The sequence below is a fragment of the Ambystoma mexicanum genome, chromosome 6p (assembly GCF_040938575.1).
Source record: "Ambystoma mexicanum isolate Mex_15411 chromosome 6p, UKY_AmexF1_1, whole genome shotgun sequence".
In the NCBI taxonomy this organism is placed as follows: domain Eukaryota; kingdom Metazoa; phylum Chordata; class Amphibia; order Caudata; family Ambystomatidae; genus Ambystoma; species Ambystoma mexicanum.
In genome coordinates this window covers 459,469,167-459,490,538 of record NC_090935.1, presented here as the reverse complement: position 1 = coordinate 459,490,538, position 21,372 = coordinate 459,469,167, and the positions used below count along the sequence as shown (strand labels likewise).

Genomic DNA, 21,372 nt, shown 5'->3' with positions numbered 1-21,372 from the left:
ATGACGTCTACCTGGTTATCCAAGCTTGGATGGCCCAGCACCAGCTATGTCTGAACGACGATAAGACGGAGCTCCTTATCTTGGGTACCTCACAACGCCTGAGCAAACTCGAGCCGTCTTATCAGTCGTTCACCATAGACGGCAATACCATATGTGTCTCGAAAGACACCAGAACATTAGGCTTTTACCTAGACTCGACCCTATCCCTATCGAGACAAACAAATGCAGTTAGGTCTACCTCCGCCTACACGTGCAAACTTATTTCTGCCTGCAGACCATTTCTTACTACCACCAACAGTGTCACACTAGCCAGAACACTTATCATGGCAAAAATTGATTTCTGCAGTGCTCTTTACTTAGGCACCAGCCAAGAGAACCTTTCCAAACTATAAACTACCCAGAACAATGCCATTCGAGCGGCCCTGAACATCCCTCGCAACCATCACATCTCAGACGCCAGAACCAGCCTAAAGTGGCTACCGGTGAAGCAGAGAATTTCCCTAAAAACTCTTGCCCTCACGCACAAATGCTTAGCCAACAAGGCCCCGATCTATCTATGTAGTCGGCTTTCGCGCCACTCTACTACCCGACCACTAAGAACTGCTCAGACTCACTGCCTACGTATCCCCAGGTTTAAGCTTCAGAAAGCGGGAGGCACCAGCTTCCCTGTCCTAGCCTCTAAACTCTGGAACACCCTCCCTGCTACTATCAGAGCCGAAGATTCCTTCAACACCTTCAAGACTAAAACCAAATCCTGGCTCTTTGACCAGCATTAAGACATGCCCGACACCTCTGTCTTGTTTTCCCTGGCCTGCCCCCCTTGACTCCATTTCTGGCCTGCTAATTCTGCTAACGATTTTGCTCACACCAGGATACTTCCTCTGTTAATCCTAGTGCATTGTAACCTATGTAATATATGTAATTAATATGATTGTTATTTACTGGTATTGTTTACATTTTTGTGATGTAACCTCCCTGCCTGTATGTTTGTCCTTGCAACTGTTGTACAAATTGCGCCCTGATGCCCCCGGGCCTGATGGTCTGCGCGTTATAAATAAACAAATACAAATACAAATACAAATACAAATACAAATACAAATACAAGCACAACAATCATTACACATTTTACAAAACTTTAAACTGAACCTAATTGACATGCAACTATATGCAACTATATCACACAACAAAACTGCACATATACCCACTGTAAGTGATTTCAATCCGGCACACACCCAAGTCAAAGCACAGCATGTAGTGCACATCTGAAATCCTTATTTATTTTTGTCTATAAATTCAATATTATGAACAATATACCACTCATATCACTCCCTTCTCCTGGAACCCCGGGTCACACTGAACCAGGAATCAGGCTGGTTTGCAAAGGTAAATATTTATTTATGTATTTAAAATCACAGTATATTTTAATAGGTACACAACAATCACCAATTGGGTGACAGAACACTGAACAATATATTAAATACACTTGGAATAAGTAAGGAATGAGCACAAAAACATGTGCAGCACAGAAAATAATACTTTTGTGTTGGTTCAGATCCGATAGCACTATGGTTAGAGGTTCCCCCTGAAACACCCCTCAACCCCCAATAGGCAATGTAAAGAGATAGGGGTAGAGAGCAGGTAATCGGGAATAGCACAAATCAAACAGAATATCAGTCCCACCTTCCCCCTATAAAGCACAAGAGAAAAACGGAATTGACTTTTCAGCTGTCAGCATGGTTTTAAAATTGTCTTTAGAAATGACTGGGCAAAAACACCAAATGTGGTCAAAAGTAATTAAATTGTTCTAAATTCTTATGGGGGCCGCTTTGAACAGTTGCACACAATCACAAGCAATGATTTAGTCCAAAGAAAACATTTGAAATCTTAAAATCAAAGTTGGAAGCAGTTTAGAGCTATTTCACACGTGTAAACCTTTCAGATTTTTTAAATCGTGGCAAACTTTTCCGTGCGCGATATTCACGATAACTGGAAAATCACACTGATTTGGGTTCTACGGATAGCTACAGATGTCAGGTACAAGTAGGAGTTGAAATTTCATTTCTATCGCAAAATCTGAGGGAGTTAGCAAGGTTCTAGTAAAGGTCATTTTTGCGAGATAGGCGCGAGAATGGAAAACAGAAATGCACTTTTGAGAATTACAAATGGGTTTGCTTACACTAGAGGATGACTATGAAAAAGCGACTACCACACAGGGATCTTACAGTCACTTAATCAGGGTGACCCGCCTGCTAAGGAAACTCGACTTCTTCAGATGAGAAAAGGGTCAGCGCAAAGATTGTTCTAACAATACTGGTTATGAAGAGAAGATAGGATGGGTTTGAGATAGGGATAAGACAATGCAAAGATACTCCTAACGATACCGGTTCTGAATGAAAGATAGGACGGGTTCGAAATAGGGATAAAACGATGCAACTATACAATGGGCCACAGTTCTTCCTATTAATACTCACAGGATAAGTTTTTTTAAATGGACCGTCAGCTCTGGTCATAGGATTGGTCTGATCTAGGAAAGACAGCACCTCAGACATGGTACTGGATCAGCTATACTGGATCGCCGGATTTGCACAGGATCTGCCGTCCTAGTCTGTGGGTATTTGAATCAGTTGGGTGGCGAGTTCCTCAGGCAAGCCTAGTGGTGGCAAGCCAAAGAATTTTAGGATACTGGTTCAAAAGGCCTTCTCACACCACCCAGCGCTTTACTGGGTAGAGAGGAATACATTTGAGGATTTGGGCCTTGCTGAAATAAATAGTCTCTATTGCTGGCAGGAGTCTTGGCATCTGGATCTGGAAGAATATTAAAGCCAGATGTAGGATGCTGGATCAGAGTGCTTCGCCGGAATCAGGAAAGTGTCTGGATCAGTGAGTCCCTATGTGTTATCAGCTGTCTCTATTTATGCTATAGGATGACATCACAAAGGGGGGTGTATGGGCCAGTTTAGCTAAGCTTGCCCTTGTGAGCTGGGATAGGACCACACTTCATCTCCACCTTGCAATTTGAGTGATTGGATCAAGGCCGGATGATATCACATTTTATGATTTGCTTTACAACCCTCAGAGACCTCCCTTTAGCCACTGGTCTCAAAATCGGATTTGATACTAAATGTACATTTCTACACCTTTATACAAATCACACACAAAGATGCCATATTTTACGTATCAGCTATTCCTCAAAACCCTGCAGCGGTGGAATCTTGTCTCAACTTTCTACTGAATTTTACCCTTTTTTCGTTATGAAGACAATTTCCAAATTTTATGCAAATTTCCACAAATGTGCGTGTTTAAGATAGGGATATGCAGGAAAATTTTCACAATTCTAACAGTAATACATTTTGCATAAAACCACATATATTGCCATTCCTGTCCAGAACATGTCACACAATTCTACCGCCTCTTCACATGTGCAGCCAGAAATTAAATTAACAACTCTGTCCTTTTTATATTTTTCACCATTTTGAATAGCAAGTTATGAGTCTTTTAAAAATTGGTTCTTTGTTCATGTTTAGCAACAGATGATCCGCCCCTTTTTTGTCTCCCCGTAGTCCAGGTCATCCCCTTCCTTGCTCGTTCCTTCCAGAGGCCATTTACGACCCCCTTCACACTTCCATTTTCCTGGGCTGATGTTTGGCGTTGTTCCTTCACTTTCTTTAGACAAGATTCTGTTCTAACCCACAATTAACACCTCCCAGTGAGTTTTTGCTGAGAGCAAGGCCCTCCTTCTGGGAGAAAAACCTGCTTTTCCAGTTCGTCAAGCTTCAGCCAGGCTAATTAACTTCTTAAATCCAGCAGAACCCATATTTGTTACATCAAACATAAATACATTTCTTTCTTGGCCTTAACATCTGTGGGGAAAAAACACACCTAAAATCTGTATTCCTTTTTGGCAACAATCCTTTTTATGTTTGCTAATCCAGCAGACTTTTTTGTTTTAGGTCCCTTTAAAGCTTCCTCAGTACTCCTCTGACAGCTGTCATTCAGGTAGCCCCGGGTACTGCACCCAGATTTTGGCCTACGCTGTCAGTTTTCAGACAATCCAGTTTGTCTGAAGAATGTTTTGCTCTTCACATTGGGACTTTGTATGTTCACAATGTTTCATTAGATACATGAATTTTAGCACCAGGTAAGATTTTGAATGTTGAAAAGTGTTGTGTTATGGGTTTTTTGGAGTTTTTTGGCAACAAAGCAAATATCATTTGTAGGCACATTTTGGGGTTTCACTTGCAAAGTGCTGCTTTTCTCTCTGCAGTCTGTTTGTTGGTCATGGAGTCCACTGGCACATTTCTGCCGGGTGTGCTCTATTCCACCGCACATGTACCATGGGTGGCAGGTTGTGCATCCCTCTTTTTGTGTGCTTACACCGTCATTCCGGATTCACGCGTCTGCCCCGTCAGTTGGAATACAACCACTGAGATATCGATATTCTGATGACCACGACTCACTCCGTTGCCGCGGTCTATATCAATGGTTTAGAAACATTCTGCCATGATATGGTTAAGACTTATACATATATTGAACAGAATCTGATTATTCTATAAAGGTATCAAGTCGCCTTTTATCCTGTACTGAACACAGGTTGAGAGTTTTCCCCTCTGATAATCAGAGTCTGGAATCCGGATGACTATTGTGGCGACACGATGCCTTTACCTCTGTGATCTTGTAGGTTACCCCTGTCCCGGGTCGTACACCGCATAATTATAGGAGACGCAATGTGTGTGTGTTGTTGGGGCATACTACATATCTCTTTCTTGTCCATGTACAATCCATCTGACTCTGCTGGACCATAACACCCCTGAAGAATTTCTGGTTACTGGACGTGATACAGAAAGAAACATGTCGGGTTGGGGTTGTTTTGTTATTTATGAACAAAATTAGAAGTCAAGCCCACCCGAGCCAGTAGAGTTCATAATTACAAGGAACTGGCTTTTAGGTGTTATATTGATGGTCTACATTAATAACGGACCAGATATTGTATGATGATGTTTTAGATTGTTGGATATTTTTGAGGATAAATTGTTTTATCATTGTTTGTATTATGAATGATTCTATTATTGGGCTTGTGTATGTATGTGGTATGGTTGTAGTGTGGTTGGATGTGATTTATGGATGAGAATTTTGTATCAGATCAATCCGACAATGAAATGGAGGGATTGATCCATATGAACTATTGTTAATAATATTGTAGATACCAATGTTATTGTATGTTTTTTACTAAAATTATACTTTTTCTAGAGATTTATTTAACAAATGTTAATAAATAAAAATATTAAATTGTTTGATTGCCTAGAGGTTTGAATTTAATTGTTTCTCCTCATTGATTGTTGAGATAGTGATAGATGCAGATTCTATATTTAGCTTGAGTATGTAGATTTTGTTGCTATACCAACAACAACCACCTGAACACTCTTACTACTCTGACCTTTGATGTTTTTCTAATACATTTTCTATCCAGGCCAGGTCACAGTAGTTGGATATTCCTGGTATCCCCTGTTACTCTAGTGCTTTGGTTTTTCTAACACAATTCTACCGCCTCTTCACATGTGCAGCCAGAAATTAAATTAACAACTCTGTCCTTTTTATATTTTTCACCATTTTGAATAGCAAGTTATGAGTCTTTTAAAAATTGGTTCTTTGTTCATGTTTAGCAACAGATGATCCGCCCCTTTTTTGTCTCCCCGTAGTCCAGGTCATCCCCTTCCTTGCTCGTTCCTTCCAGAGGCCATTTACGACCCCCTTCACACTTCCATTTTCCTGGGCTGAAGCACACAGTTTTTGTAGGTTTTTGGCGCGCACAAGGGTTTTGCCGCCATTGTTGCTGTTTCTTTCCCCATAACTGGATGGTGATGCCACATAGCATAGCGGAGTGGGTCAATACATCCCACACCACACAAGGAAAAAGAAACTGTATTTTCAGGGAAATGCTGACTTTTTGGGCACTGGCAGCATGAAAAGGTATTCTGTATTGAAAGAAATAATAGCAATAATGGCATTGCTACCAAACATTGTTGCGAAAAGCCTCATGATTTCTATTTGGGCACTTTTATACTGTTGGTGACCCTGCATCTATTTTATAATGCGTCCTCCTACAGAATCAATTTTTGGAAAATGCATATTCAAACTCGTTTTCTTGTATACTTATTTTACCAACAGCTACAAAAAACATGTTCAGTTAATTCTAAACATTTCAAATATACTGTCACATTTTAGATACATTTTCCAATTTTCAAAACTCCTAAACTTATTTAATTACTAAGTCTATTTCTTTCAAGCTCACATGAGTGTCTGGAGTTGTTTTAGAGGAATTAAAACAATAACGACGATTTAAAAAACGTTTTGTCGGTATAATTCTTGTTTTACTAAGACTGTATTGTAATGATCTTCTGCTATTTTCAATATATTGTAACTACTCCTGTATTCCTATCTTGTTTTATTGTACACTTACACCTATTACAATCTTACACTTGCATGCAAAAACAACAATTGACATACAAACCTTAATTGTAAAGTTGAATTCTGGTCCGATGTCATCAAAATTATTTACAGTGGAAGGAACCATTTCATTGGAATATACTTCATAGAAGTTGATGTTGGAAACCCTAGACAAATATTGATATTTCACTGTTAGTCGTAAAGTAAACAATCTTACCCACTAGGCAGAAACACATCTGTTAAATTCCTGAAAGAAGTTACAATCTTAAACAATAGTGCTTAGCCATATATCTGAATAGAACATTCCAAACAACCCTCAGTAGTGTACAAGGGTATACAGTAATTTTAATGAATCACTTTAATAACGAATTAATAATAACGAAAAAATATCGGATTTTCGGTAAAAGGTATATATGGGGGCGAGGGTACGAGATTGAAAGGGGTGGGGGCTGAGGTGGGGTAATAAAGCAAGACAAAAACAAAAGAAAATCGATATATATTTCTTATTTTTAATTAGTTAAACAAGTTTTCGTTATAATTTCATTCGTTATTGTCACATGGAACCGTGTACAAGAAATGTTAGTGGAGTTCCAGTTCATAGAAGGTGATGACACTGAGTAACCCTAAAAACAGAAGCATTACTCATTTAGTCTTAATTTGCCAAAGCTGCATTACAGAAATGTACTTAATACCAGAAGATACAATTCTCAAAAATGCTGCTCAAGGACACTTCTAATTTCTTTTAGTGGACGCTACCAGAAGAACTGAAAAGTACTGCCACAGGACCTTTAGAAAGGAGGGTATCTGAGGGCCAGTGACCATATGTGTTAGGCGGCTTGGACAAGTGGCACAGCAGTATTTGCCTTGCTCGTTGCTTCTGTCCATGTGTGTTGATATCTTAGATCTGCCATGTGGGAGGATACTAAGGCCCAGTCTTGGATTGGAAGTCTTGCCTGACCCATGACCATCCTCCTTACCTTTCCAGCTGCATCATTGCCTGCTCATGCTTCGCTGTACTGTCCGTTATAATCAAGTGATAGCCATTTAAAGAGCACAGAGTTCCCTCATGCAGACATCATGGCAATGGGAGAAAGTATAAGAAATGGAATAATGACAATGAGGACTACACATAAAGTAGTATAAAACTAGTATAAAAATAATGTCATTATTTATTTAGTATTTATAAAAGGGACAAAACCCTGAGGCACCTAGGCGCTGGTTGCAAAATGAGAGAAAAGGAGGGAAGGTGGGGTGGGGGTAAGGAGGACAGCAGAGCAGGAGTAACAGTCATAGGCAAAAAGGGCCAGCAGAGAAATTAGTTCAAGAGCCAAGTTTTTAGTTTCCTTCTGAAGGGCCAATAAGACAATTCAGCATGTAGTGCCAGTGCCATTGAGCTGTAGAGGGTGGTGGCAGTGACATGGAATCTGGAGCCTCCTACTATGCTGCATTTGTGGCTCGGTATTGTGAGATAATGCCAGTAGGTGGAGCATATGGGTTGAGTAGAGGTCACTTTGATGAATCTTTGAGCAAGGTCTGAGGGGCAGAGTTGAAGGGGCAGCAGTGTGTAATAGTGATGGTTTTGTAATTGATACTCTTTGAAGGGGGAACCTGTGGATTTCTCTCCTGGATGCTGAGATGTGGTCATGTCTGAGGAGGTTTAGGGTCGCATGGAGGTCATTGTTCTGAATTACCTGAAGTTTATTAAGGTTCCAGTTTGAGGTGCCCACAAGCAGGGCATTGCAGTAGTCAAGTTTTGAGCCTACAGTGGCACGAGCTATGAATAGACAGTTTTGGGTGGAGAGGAAAGGTTTCCTGACATTGATATGTTTAGTGGTGCAGGCTGCAGAAGAGGCAATGACATTGATTTGTCATGACATGTTGAGGGAGGCGTCAAGGAAGACTCCCAAGGTTTTGATGGCAAAGGACATTGGAATAGTGAAGGCCTGTGTCTTGAAAGCTTGATAGGCGGGGTCAAGTTTGGAGAGCAAGTATTGGGAACCGACAATTAGTATTTCAGTTTTGTTGTCATAAGGCACAGCTGATGGAATGCCGTCCAAGCTTGGATTGTTTGGTAGATGGAGTTGAGTGTAGAGGTATCCTATAAATAGTTGCCAGAGAGAGGGAGAAGGATTTGTGAGTCGTCTGTGTATTTAGTGTATGAGATATTGAGGGAGTCCAAGGGTTGTTCTATCGGAGAGAAAAGAGGCGATCCAGTTGGTGGCTTCAGGGGTGAAGATGGCGGCAGTGGTGAGGTGGTGGACAAGGGTTTGGGGTTGACGAGGTCAAAGGCAGCGGAGAGGTCAAGTAATAAAAGGAGGGCAGATTCATCAGTGTCTCGGATATCGTCCATTTAGTGTTTTAGGTCCAGCAGAGCAGATGCTGTGCCATAACACAGGTAGAAGCCAGATTGGTGTGGGCCGAGGTTGTTGCGCTTCTCGAGACAGGCTTGGATTTGGAGATATGCAATAATATTTGGAGATAATAAAAACCAATGCAACGCGAGTGCAGTCCAAGTGAAGCATTAGACTGGTTTAATACAGTAAAGGTACACCATGAGATTTGCTGGTATGGTGCTCACTAGTGGGGAGGAAAACTACCCTCACTGGAAATAAGCCAACTCATGGATAATGTCTATCTTGCTTGGGCTGCCCCCATCTGGGCGGTGGCATACATCCCATAGTGTGAGATTTATCACACAGCTTGGAATATGCAGGGAGTCATCTTATTCCTGGCATTGACGATAAAGATAGACTGCAATTGGAAACTATCCGAACAATAGAGGTTGAAGAGGGGAGGGCGGAACAGGTAATTACTGGGTGGGATTCAAGCAACCAATCATAAAATATTCCGGCAGCATCTCTCAATAGAAAGTAGTCTACTTTATCAACTTCTGTGACATTGCACAACATTGCATTCTGCATTCATATGAATATTGTGTTATAAAGAAAATACATGTTTTCCTTTTGCATTTTGGATCGATTTATGTTGCCCCAGGTTTATTTAGTCGGTTATAAGGCCAGGAAGCTTAGCACATTTCCTTATTATCTCCTGAATATATGAGTGATGGGTGGTCTTAGTTTTAGCAGTGATGGGACCTTCCTTTCATGTTGGGAAGTGATCTCCACATGACCCTTGTAGGGGTGTATCTGGTAAAAGGATTCATTCACTTGCAAACATCACATTGTAATTGCAAAGGAGGAACCACCGATATATGCAAGACCTCAGTTTAACCAGAGGGGGAATGAAAATCAGGCAAACTGTGCCTGAAAATGGAGAGGGATCTGCACTGGGGAATCAGCTTTCTAAAAGGCTCCCTTGGTGGAAAACTCCAAAGAGAAACCTGCTGACACAGATGGCGTGCCTAGTAAATGAAACAATGCCTACACCACATTGGGATCCATAAAAGGGTTCTCAAGTCTTAAAATAATGTTATCTTGTCTTCAGATATTACTGCCTCTGGTTTTCAATATCAACAAATGTATCAATGCAACAACTATACTCTACCTTTCATTACACACATCCTCCTCTCGCAATGATAACCCATTTAGTCCCACAATACAAACCCTACAAATCCTACAAATCCTTCACTGCCAACTTGGTAAGAAACAGACTGCATTTGGTTGAACATAAAACGACAACATGTAAGGTTATGCTTAAACAAGTCTATTTGATAAGCTACTAAAATATCTTCTCTGAGGTTCTAAATGAAATGTTTTTTGTTGCTTTATTTTATTTGTAATATCTATAAAGTGTACAGTGCAAACATAATAACTCAAAGGCACCACATAGGCAGAGAGACACAAGTGCCTTGTAGGCTAGCAGCTAAGCAGTTGGCATTGCAGACGTAGGGTACGCTAGAGGTACAGCCGACATAACGGGCTGCCCCTCTGCCACCCCCAGCGTGTGCCACTTCCACGGGTTTGAGATTGTCCCACAGAGTGTGTGGCCGGGTGCTGGGTCCTATGCGGCCTTAAAGAAATCTAGGAGAGTGAACAAGTGCATGGAAAAATGGATGCAGCTCAAAGGCTTGGGTTTTTATAAGGCACAGAATGCTTTGTGAGTAGGACCATCTCAGTTTTGACAGGGATGGGGTGCACTTGTCGAGTGTGGGTCATGATGTTTTCCTCCTAGACGTCTTCGCAGCACTCAGGAGAGCAGGATGCGCGTAAGGAGCTAAGGTGAGTATGTTTTACTCTGAGTGTGGGCATTGGGGGTTTGCGAGGGTCCACCCCCAAAGCATGGTGGAGTTACGGGGTGGTCCTAGCCGGGTAGGAGTCACACTGCAGATGCTGCCGCAAGCTTTACCTGCTGGATGCAGGAGCTAGGTTGGGGATTGATGGGCACTGACACCCTTATTGACATTTGGGACTTCTATACAACTGCAGTTTCCTTGGGGTTACTCTCCATACAGGTTTATGGGAGTGACTGTCCTGGCAGAAAAGTAAAACCACAGGCAGGCTTGACTACTCGCTAAGAACTAAAATCGGAAGTAATAAGGCCACTCGGAAGGATACTAAAACCAAAGTGATGGATCACTGGTTTGTTTGATGCCCGGGAATAGCGGAGGGCCATCTGGTGAGTTGTTTATGCCACGTCAACTCGGGACCAGGCAAGGCTAGGATCGCCCATGAGATGACTCCAATAAAGTGATCTGTATGTTTTCCAATAAACAATGAGAATCTGTGTAATCATTGCTATAAGGGAAGATGAATATGGTTTATATCTGGGGGCGGGGGACCGAGTAGGGGTTAGCCCAGCTATGAAGGCAGATTTATTTTCAGCAGATTCGAGCCAAAGCTGCAGCCATTTGCAGCCTGGTTCTGCTGCCGGCATCCCCGCCATGTTCATGAAGTTTATGGAGGTCTGCAATGTGCTCATTTTGTCGTGACTGTGCTGTCTTACCTGAGCTGCTTCTCATGCATATTCCTGGCCCATTTACACTGCTGATATCAAAGCCAGGTTGTGGGCATTACGCATCCGTGAATGCCCCCTATGCCGCAGACCATCTTTGGGCTTGCTTTAGTCTTGCCGGGGATGGGCGAGCAGGATGTCTTCCTGGCTGGCAGGCATACAGTGCAATCCTATTTTCAAGACTGTGTTCTCTCCATGCTAGTTGTCACAGCAAGTTCTCGAGGCTGTCCTTCCAACGCCCCTTGCCATCTCTACACCCACACTACCACCACTCTCTCTACCCCACCAACCCTAGCCCCTTTCTCTCAACCACCACCCACCCTACCACCACTCTCTCCACACCCACCCACCCTACCACCACTCTCTCCACCCCCACCCACCCACACTACCACCACTCTCTCCACCCTACCACCTCTCTCTCCACCACCACCCACCCTACCACCAATCTCTCCACCCCACCCACTGATCCTACCCCCCACTCTCTCTACCCCCACCCACCCACTGTACCACCCACTGTACCACCACTCTCTCTACTCCCACCCACACTACCACCACATTATCCCACCCAGCCACCCTACCACCACCACATTATCCCACCCAGCCACCCTACCACCACCACATTATCCCACCCAGCCACCTTACCACCACCACATTATCTAACCCACCAACCCACCCACCCTACCGCCACCACATGATACCACCCACCCAACCACCACCACATGATCCCAACCCATCCACCCACCCACCATACCACCACCACATTCTGTACACCAACACTACCACCACATTCTCTACTGCCACCCACCCAACCTATCCACACTCTCTCTAACACAACACACCATACCACCCCTGGCTACACTCACCCACCTCTCTACCCCACCCACACTACCACCACTCTCTCTACCCCCACCCACCCTACCACCACTCTCTCTACATCGACCCACCAATTCAGCACTCTCTGGACCCCCACCCAACAACCCTACCATGAATCTCTATACTCCCACCGAATACCACCACTCTCTCTACCCCCAACCATAAAACCACCACTCCATATACCCCCACCAACCCATCCTACCACCACTCTCTATACCCCCAACCCCACGCTACTACCACTCTATCTAAACACAAATCAACCCACCCTACTACCACTTTCTCTACACCCATCTTACCACAATTTTCTCTACAACCGCCCACCCAAACCCCACTCTCTCTACGACTACCCACCCACCCTGCAACCACTTTCTCTACCCCTAACCCACCCACCCTACAACCACACTTCCAAGTACCACCCACCCACCATACCACCACTCTCTCTACCCTCACCCACCCACCCTAACACCACTCTCTCTACACCCACCCTAACACCACTCTCTCTACCTAAACCCACCCACCCTAACACCACTCTCTATACTCACAAAACACCACTCTCTCTACTAACACCCACCCTAACACCACTCTCTCTACTCCCAGCCACCCTAACACCACTCTCTCTACATTAACACCACTCTCTCTAGCCCCACCTACCCACCGTAACACCACTCTCTCTACCAATACCACCACACTCTCAACCCAACCTACCCTAACATCACTCTCTCAAACCCAACCCACCATACCACCACTCTCTCTACCCCACCCCTTATCCCCACTCTCTCTCTACCCCAACCTACCCCCATTATTTCACTAACCCCACCCTACCCCACTATCCCCACTCTCCCTACCGCTACCACCGACCCTAACCCCGCTCTCTCTCTCTCTACCCCCACCCTCTACCCCATTCTCTCACTTGCTTTATTTTTCACCCTCTCACTCTCAACCTTTCTCACTCATATTTCCTCTTGCTCATCATCAATGGCATCCTCTCTTGTCAGTGGTCGAAGTGAGTGGGAACAGTCGGGAGCGGTGTTCCACTTCTTGGATTGTTTACTGTTAACAGCTCCACTACTTTTTGTAACCATTTTCACCATTCCAGAACTGTTCTTTGTGAAGTTAAATAACACTTCTCCATTTTACCATGGATATCAGTTACAGCGATTTCAAATCTGCTTCAACCGGCATAACTGCAACCCTTGAAACATATGTTGCACGTTGCTATCTTCCTTCCTACTCTGTCCCCTGCCAGAGTCACAGTTCACCTACTTTTTTGGTACACTTCTATCACTGCTCTTAAACATTTCCTCCCTTGCTCTATTCTCCTGCCTTCTCATTCTCTTGCACACCCGTGCCACTTGTAGCATCCTCCTTTAAAACTTTGCACACGCCGCCTTGCACCCCGGTGCCTATAAATGCATAATGCAAAGAACAACATTAAATGCCAAAATTATTGGCATTGCCAATGCTTGTTTTACTTTGCATTCTGGCACGTGGCCTGGCTTTCCTCAATATAAATCTAGGACTATGAGGCCCCGAATACAAAGAAGAAAAACAGGACTGGACTAGCATCTCTGGAATGGAATGGGCCATGTACGATATTTGCATCATCCAGAGCTAAGAGGGGGTATGTACGTAAATGTCCAAAGTACAGACTGTTCTCAAATCCCAGCTACACTCAAGTAAAGTGTGTGATCCTGGGGAAATCATTTGATATAATTGTGTCCTCTCTGCCAAACCTGGGTTTCCAGGTTAGAGTTCGGTGTTCTGGGGATGGGTGGAAGGAAGACAAGGACACGTTTCAGGGCTTGAAGCAGGCCAGGGCTAGATGGGGCAGAGCCTTGGGAGACCTGGAGAATTCTGTCTGAGACGGAGCTCTGGTGAGTCTTCCTTATGTCCCCTGGTGGCCCTTGCCCATCAGGCCGCTAGCAGCTAAGGCCTTTTTTCTAAAGCCTGAAACTCTGGCACATGTACGAGATGAGAGCTTGACGCTTTATATAAAAAGACATTTTCTTCCTGTATTGTGGTGCTAGCTCCAACTAAGGCACCCATTTAACTACTAGAGATGCAGGGATCATCACCCTTCCATCACAGGCTTTTGTGTAGCGGATGTGTGGGGATGAAGGATGCCAGCTGTGAGGGACTTTCCACTGCCATTATTTTGTTGGCTCAGCTCGCTTTGACTCGGCAGTGAATTGCTCTAGTCTGTAATTCTCCAGCTTCCCCGCCTCCAGTAGGTAGCATGAACGAAGTGGTGACAGAGCAGCGCAGAGTGGAGCAGACTGATTCACGAGGCCCTATCATGCAACATTTGCTGGGCTGTCACACCTGCTGAGAGATGCTGAGAATGTAGGCCTCTCATTCTTCAACCGCTCGACCCGGACGACCTCTGCCAGTGGCCAGGCAGGCTCACCACTTGCGAACCCATGGGGATGTTGCCTCCAGCCGTAGCACAGAGTCAGAAAGCATTGACGTGGCACCGATGGGGCCGCCTTTCCTAGACTTGCGCAGTAACCCCAACCCGCCCCACAGACACGATTAGGCGGAACTGCAATTCTGGAAGGATGACACCTACGACTTTCAGTGTGAACAAGGACAAGTGCACACAAATCTAGAGCAAAATGCACACTCCTCTTATGAAATACTGAAACATTCCTTACGCGAATGCTATTTAAAGAAAATTCCAGAAAAAGTGTATCAGTCAGTGTCAGAATTTGCATAGGCATACATTACGGGAAAGTTAATAAATTGCACATTATCTCTTTTTTATCCTTGTCTTTGCGCACATATATGCAAGTGGTATTGAAAGCGCGATCTTTTCTGTATGGGAAGCAATCGAGCACTGTACACGCGATATACACCCAAGAGGCTACTTTCTCAACATTTTCAGCATTACTTTTAACGTGTCTCTTTTCAGTGGCTAGAACAGCTGTAGACGTAATCACTATTGCTTGGGTTTGGATGAAGGCGAAATATTTCTTGCATGCGAGTAATGCTGCGACTGTGAAGGTGGCAGAATGCTGCCTTGTGCCATGAGACACACTTTCTGACCACCTTTATAAGTCTTAGTAAAAACCAGCAAAAAACTGTGTGCATTGACAACATCATTTAATTTGTATTTTGAGTTTTAATTGGCGCAATTTGTATGCATATGAAATCACCGTCAAATTGCTCTTATTCAGTTACACAGTTTATCAGAAACAGTGCAATATTAGATTGCTGACAGGCATACGTGTTATTATACACAATGCACTGCAGTGAAACTTAGCATTTTCCTTTTCCATCTGCACCATCTATTTTCCTGCTGCAGCCATTTAAGTGATGGTTTCACCAAACACCCAGGGCCCAATTAGACGCTGCTGGTATGTATATTTTCAGCAGGTAGCAGCCAAAGTAAATGTCAAGATGTTAAGAAAAAACACGCTAGATTCATAGAATTGTAGATGTGTTATTATCAACTGCAGTGGTATTTTCCAATGAGGGGTGTAGGCTCGAGGACAAGTTCATAGTTTACTTATCTATGATGCTAATTGGAACCCCTAGATGAAATGTGAAATATTGGCCATAGTTACCTGCTTTATGGCGTGTATACCCCCTCAAATCTCGTTCTAATCCAAACTGATTACAGAGCACCTGTAGACCGGCATGCCCAGGTGAGGTAAACATGTGGCACATATAGCAAAGATATGCACCACCCTCACCTTCCCCAACCCACCAACAACAAAAGAATACCTTGCCCTTTTCCAATAGCCCCAGCTCGCTGGGCTATGTCTGGCCTATCATTGCCCCAAACATCAAATACATTCCTGGTGGCCAACTGCCCTCTTGCACCTCCACACCAATACTGCTTTCTGGTCACCCTTGAAGAATTCCCTTTGGTTTGCCCAAAAAATCAAAAAAGACCTGGTATTTGCCACGATCTCTCACTTCCCTCATGGTTGTACCACCCAGTTCCCAGAGCACATCACGTGCGTTTATCCTGCCACCCACCCAAACTCCCTCAGCTTCCCCAACCAGCTCCCGCCCCCAAGCCATTCCTAAAAACGTTGTGGTTGCCAAAAATCCGGATGTGCTGCATTGTGGTGACACATGCATCATTGTGGAGTGTCAGTTTGCAGGAATTTACACCCAGTAACGAAACACTACGAAAAGACTGGTGGAAGAGTGCGTTTCAGGATACCTGTTAGGGCTACAGTGATCCGCATTAATAGAAGCGAGGATACTAACAGATCCAAATGACTCCCTGAAGAGTGCTAGAGGCAGCAACTGTTTGGATGAAGACATGGCTGTGAAAGTGGTTTCAAATGGGAGCCAGAAAGCACCCCTCGTCCTCTGAATGCAAGCACACTATCTCAGAGCCCTGACTCTGGTGGGGCAGCCCAGGGGTGACAAATGCCCCACTGTGGAGTGCTAGATTTCTGACATTCCCCCACCAAGGCAGTACTACTAAAGCAAGAGGAGGGAGAGATGGCTCTTGGCACCCTACGAGGACTGTAGTGACCAGAACTCATAGCAGTGAGGGTACCAAACAGTCCGCACCTGGACTGCCTCCCTGAACAACAAACACGTTTGAAGGAGGATATTACTTGGGATGCAATTTGAGCTGGGAGCCAGAGTGCAAACCTCAAGCCCCGTAAGGAGCGCATATTGATAACACTATTGATAACATATTGAACTGCTGTGATACCTGAAACAAAAGGATGACTTTTATAAACATGTTGATTTCAGTTTTATAATTGGACAAGGCTGAAGTGACGTGACACACACTGTACTAGCAGTATTTTCAGTATATCCACTAGGATTATGAATGTGGAATCTAGTATTCAATTGCCAGGCATTTCAATACATAGCAATCGCTCCTCTACATGGTGCCACACGCCATATTTAATTTAAAGATGACAAAATTAATGAATCAAGAAAATGAAAGCTTTATTAAAAGACAAATGTAATTTAAATGGGCTTAGGCATGCTTGCTGCCATTTGAAACATTAGATAGTTAACTGTGCAACGTTGTGTGTTCTAGAAGGAAAAGGACAGAATGGATTCCTCGAGATCACCAACTCTAACCATCACCCGCGGAGTCCCGCCGGGATTCATCCTCTTCCATTGATCACTCCTGGTGCCACACATCCACATCCAACAATACACAGATGCCACTCAGCTCTACCTCAAGATCTCTTCAATAAAATGCATCCACAGGCTCAAGGTCTGCCTTACATTGATCTAGTCTTGGATGTCCTTTAATTACCTGAACCTCAACACCTCCTACCTACCGCTGCCCAACAACATCACACACCCTGACAACCAGACTTGGCTCTCCACTATGTGCCTCGAGGGCTTCACACACCAGCTCACCACCTGTGCCAAGTCCCTTGATTTGTATATCAACAGTCACCTTTCCTTCAAGGAGCACATAGCAAGTAAGACAGAAACTGATTGGTACCAACTGTCCCTTGTGTGGAAAATCAAGCCCTTCTTTTCAGCAAACAACTTCAGACATGCTGTCCAAGCCTTGGTCCTCTCCTAACTGCTTGTCCTCCTGCACAGCCTTCCAGCGACCTCCCTGGATCCCCTGAGCTGTGTCCGCCATGCTATGGCATGATTCATCAAAGGTCTATGCAAATTCAACCACATCACTCTGAGCCCCATTTAACTGCACTGGCTCTCACTGCAAGCACAAATCACCATCAAATGATTCTGAAATACCTTCAAGGCCATTGTATAAAGTCCACGAGCTACCTCGCTGAGAAGCTCAGCATCTCTGGAGGTTTAAAATCTACCAGAAGAAAGACCTATGCAGACTTGAACTCTGCCAGTGCTGGAAGGCAAGAACCAGAAGTCAGGTCTTCTCTGTAATGACCCAGAGTCTGGAACTTCTTCCCCATCATCACCAGATGCATCCCCTAACTTCTATATTGCCAGTAGCAGCTGTACCCCCTCCTCCTTAAGCAATGTCTCCTCCCTAACACCCAGATCCACACCCCACCTAACATGATACTAGGCAATCTACTCTCCTCTGGTTGCCTTTAGATCACTTGCTTCCAGGTTGACTGCTCTCTTGTATTGATCCCTTACGATCTGCTTCCCTCGCAGTGTATTTCCCCCTATGACTTGTAAAAAGCTCTGTTCCTGCCTGGGGAAAGGTTTTCCGCTCAATACATACAATTATAATAACTGGGAAATCTCACAAGGAACACTGATTCGTCTTGGTGGTAGGTCATGTGAAGTCATGAATAATAAATCCAAGAAGGTGACTGTGCCAGATATTGGATTGGCTCTCAAACCCATGAGGGGAAAGGGCAGACTAAACAATGCACTAAGAGGAATGACCTTAAACAAACCAATCATTCGGCTGTGCCTCCTGTTTTTATTTGTACTTATTTTCAGTTTGCTTTATTATCCTTTTGTTTATGTTTGTATCCTTTGTTCCTTTTCTGCTCCTTTTTTATTTATTTATTTAAACTTTATTTATTGAAGAAGATTCACATCTTATTCAAACAATCATTACAGCAATTAAACATTGAGGGCCCAATTAGACCATCACCATTACAACATTATACCCAGCAATATTCCTTACATGCAAAGGCGGGAAAATGGAAATCACATTCCTCACTCCTGGAGCGCCGTGTCCCCTGTGGCCGCGACTGGGCACTGCACCACGGTATAGGCCTCAAGGGGGCCTCAAATATTTTTCGGCCTAGTCCGTGGCCCACACAGGAGTCTGTATTCTTTATCCAGAATGCCCAGCCTAACCAGCATATCTATCCAGGCCTGGGTAGTAGGGGAGATCCGGCTGGTCCAGCGCATCGGTATACATTTCCTGGCCTGAATCATACTACTAGTAAGACATTTTCGACCAGACGCCGGGACCCCCGGGAGCCACCCAAACATGCAGTCCAGCAAGTCCTCAGGCACAGCATAATCAAACATATCTGAGAGGGTGCCCGTCACACGCCCCAGAACCCACATAGTCCACAACATGACCACATCATATGGAGGAAATCTTCGCGGACATCTGTCACTCTTAGAGGGGTCAAACAGAGCATGGTGAGCCAGCACTAAGTATACCCTTTCGTGTCCTGAGCTGGACCATCTGAATTCGGGTGTTGAATACCCCCTACGTGATCTCTCGCACAGCACTGCCCACTGTTTATCAATGAAAGCAGCCCCAGCATCGCGCTCCCGTTGGCTTTTGCACTTCAGCAACTTCTGGGGCGTCCCTCGCTACACCAACCCATAGATAGAAGAATAGAAGAAACTAACCCTCTAGCATTGGACGAGGTCAGGAGATAGCGCAAGAGGGGGAGCTGCAGAGGGGATCTGGAAACGTGGGGTACCATGTCTTGAAGGGAGTCCTCATACGATAGTACTGTAGTCTGCCACGTGGCCCCCTCACACCTTGCGCGCAAACAGGTCCAGTGACACAAACACCCCATCCGGATACATATAGGCCATAGCGCAAATCACGCGCCACCCATTCATTCATCAGGATTTATAACAGGTAGTAATGAGGCATTCAATCTGGCACATCTGTAGCCCCGGATCACACAGGATGTCTACCCCAAGCCTCTTGAGAAGCCTTTTCCATGCATGTACTGTACAGGCAACCAGGTCGAATTTGCACCTATCCACTACCTTCCTAGTCACCAGAACCCCCTGAATCTCATAGGGATGCACGAAGCACTTCTCAATGCGCACATAAGGGTTTGCTAGGGGCCCCGGCATCCAGTAAGAGGCGAAGTGCACCTGTGCTGCTAGAAAATACAGTTCCATATCTGGTGTGCAAATAACCCCATGGTCCCACGGCAGTACCAGAGTGTCCCACTTTATTTGGGGGGTCTTAGGATGCCACGTCAGCTGCACCAACAGTGACTTCAATTGCACAAAGAAGGAATCTCCCGGCCATACTGGGATGCTATAGAACATATATAACAGCTTTGGAACTACAATCATTTTAGCAATATCCACTTTACCCAGCAAGGTCAGGGGGAGCATGGACCATCTACTTACCCTTTCCTCCAGGGTCCCCAAATATGCCCGGAGGTTGTCCCCCAACAGGGACTGGGAGTTCCTGCTGACCCACACCCCCAGGTACTTAACAGAGAACTGTTCCCACCTAAACCCCTCGAGTTCCTCCATCCACACTGTGGCCTCCGTCAATGGAAACAGAATGAATTTGGACTAGTTCACGCATAGCCCCGATTGCTTACCAAATGATGCCACCTCTTGTGACAAACACAGTAGGTTGTCCCTAGCCTGCATACAGCAAAACCAGTTTTTTCGTCCCCTCTAACAGTAGGCAACATGCAATATAGAACTTCCTGAATCTAGCCACCAGGGATTCGATAGCCAGAGCAAGAGTAGCAGCGGACACCCATGTCCCATGCCACACACCTGCTCAAACACCTCTGAGTGCTTTCCTAACAAGCCAATCCAGGCCACCGCTCCTGAGTACAAAAGCTGCACAGCCAAGAGAAAGTATTCCGCAAGACCCACCGCCCGTAGCACCTCAAACAGGTAGTCCGACTCCATCAAGTCGAACACCTTCTCCATGTCAAGTAGAGCTGCCACTGCATGTACCTTGGGATCCACCTGAGCCAATATAGAGAAAAGCCTGCGCAGGTTTAACGAGGTCGACTTCACCGGAATGAAGCCGTACTGATCAACATGCACTAATTCTGACAAAAGTCTAGCCGCCAGGATTTTAGCAAACATTTTGGTGTCTAAATTGATCAGGGAGATTGGCCAGTACGAAGCACATTCCAGCTGGTCCTTTCCCTCCTTCAAAAGCAAAATCACCACAGCCTCGCGCATTGTGCGGGGCAACTGACCCAGGGTCATATCCTCCTCCGAGACTCCTACCATATATTTTGTCACTTCCGGCCCTAGCTCCTTCTAAAACTATGCTTATATGCCATCCGGGCCCAGGGCTTTGGCAGATGGCACAGCCTTTGTCGCTGCCAGGATATCATCTACCGAGACCGGCCCATCCAACTCCTGACACGCCTCCGCACTCAGCTTTGGGAAGACTGCCTCCTCTAAATATTCACCCAACTTACCCATGGCAGGCGTCCCCCTAGGCACATACACCCCCTCGTAGTATTGCCTGAAAGCACTCAGGATGACCTCTGAATCTGCCACAACCTGCCT

General features: G+C 44.9%; 1 protein-coding gene across 1 annotated transcript in view; it reads right to left on the bottom strand.

Annotated features, from left to right (window-relative positions):
• ITGA2 (integrin subunit alpha 2) overlaps positions 1 to 21,372 on the bottom strand; it is a 659,006-nt gene that overhangs the window by 147,170 nt on the left and 490,464 nt on the right. The window contains exon 24 of the mRNA XM_069627259.1: positions 6,509 to 6,611. Coding sequence (XP_069483360.1) covers positions 6,509 to 6,611 — 103 coding nt within the window. The remainder of the gene's footprint in view (positions 1 to 6,508; positions 6,612 to 21,372) is intronic.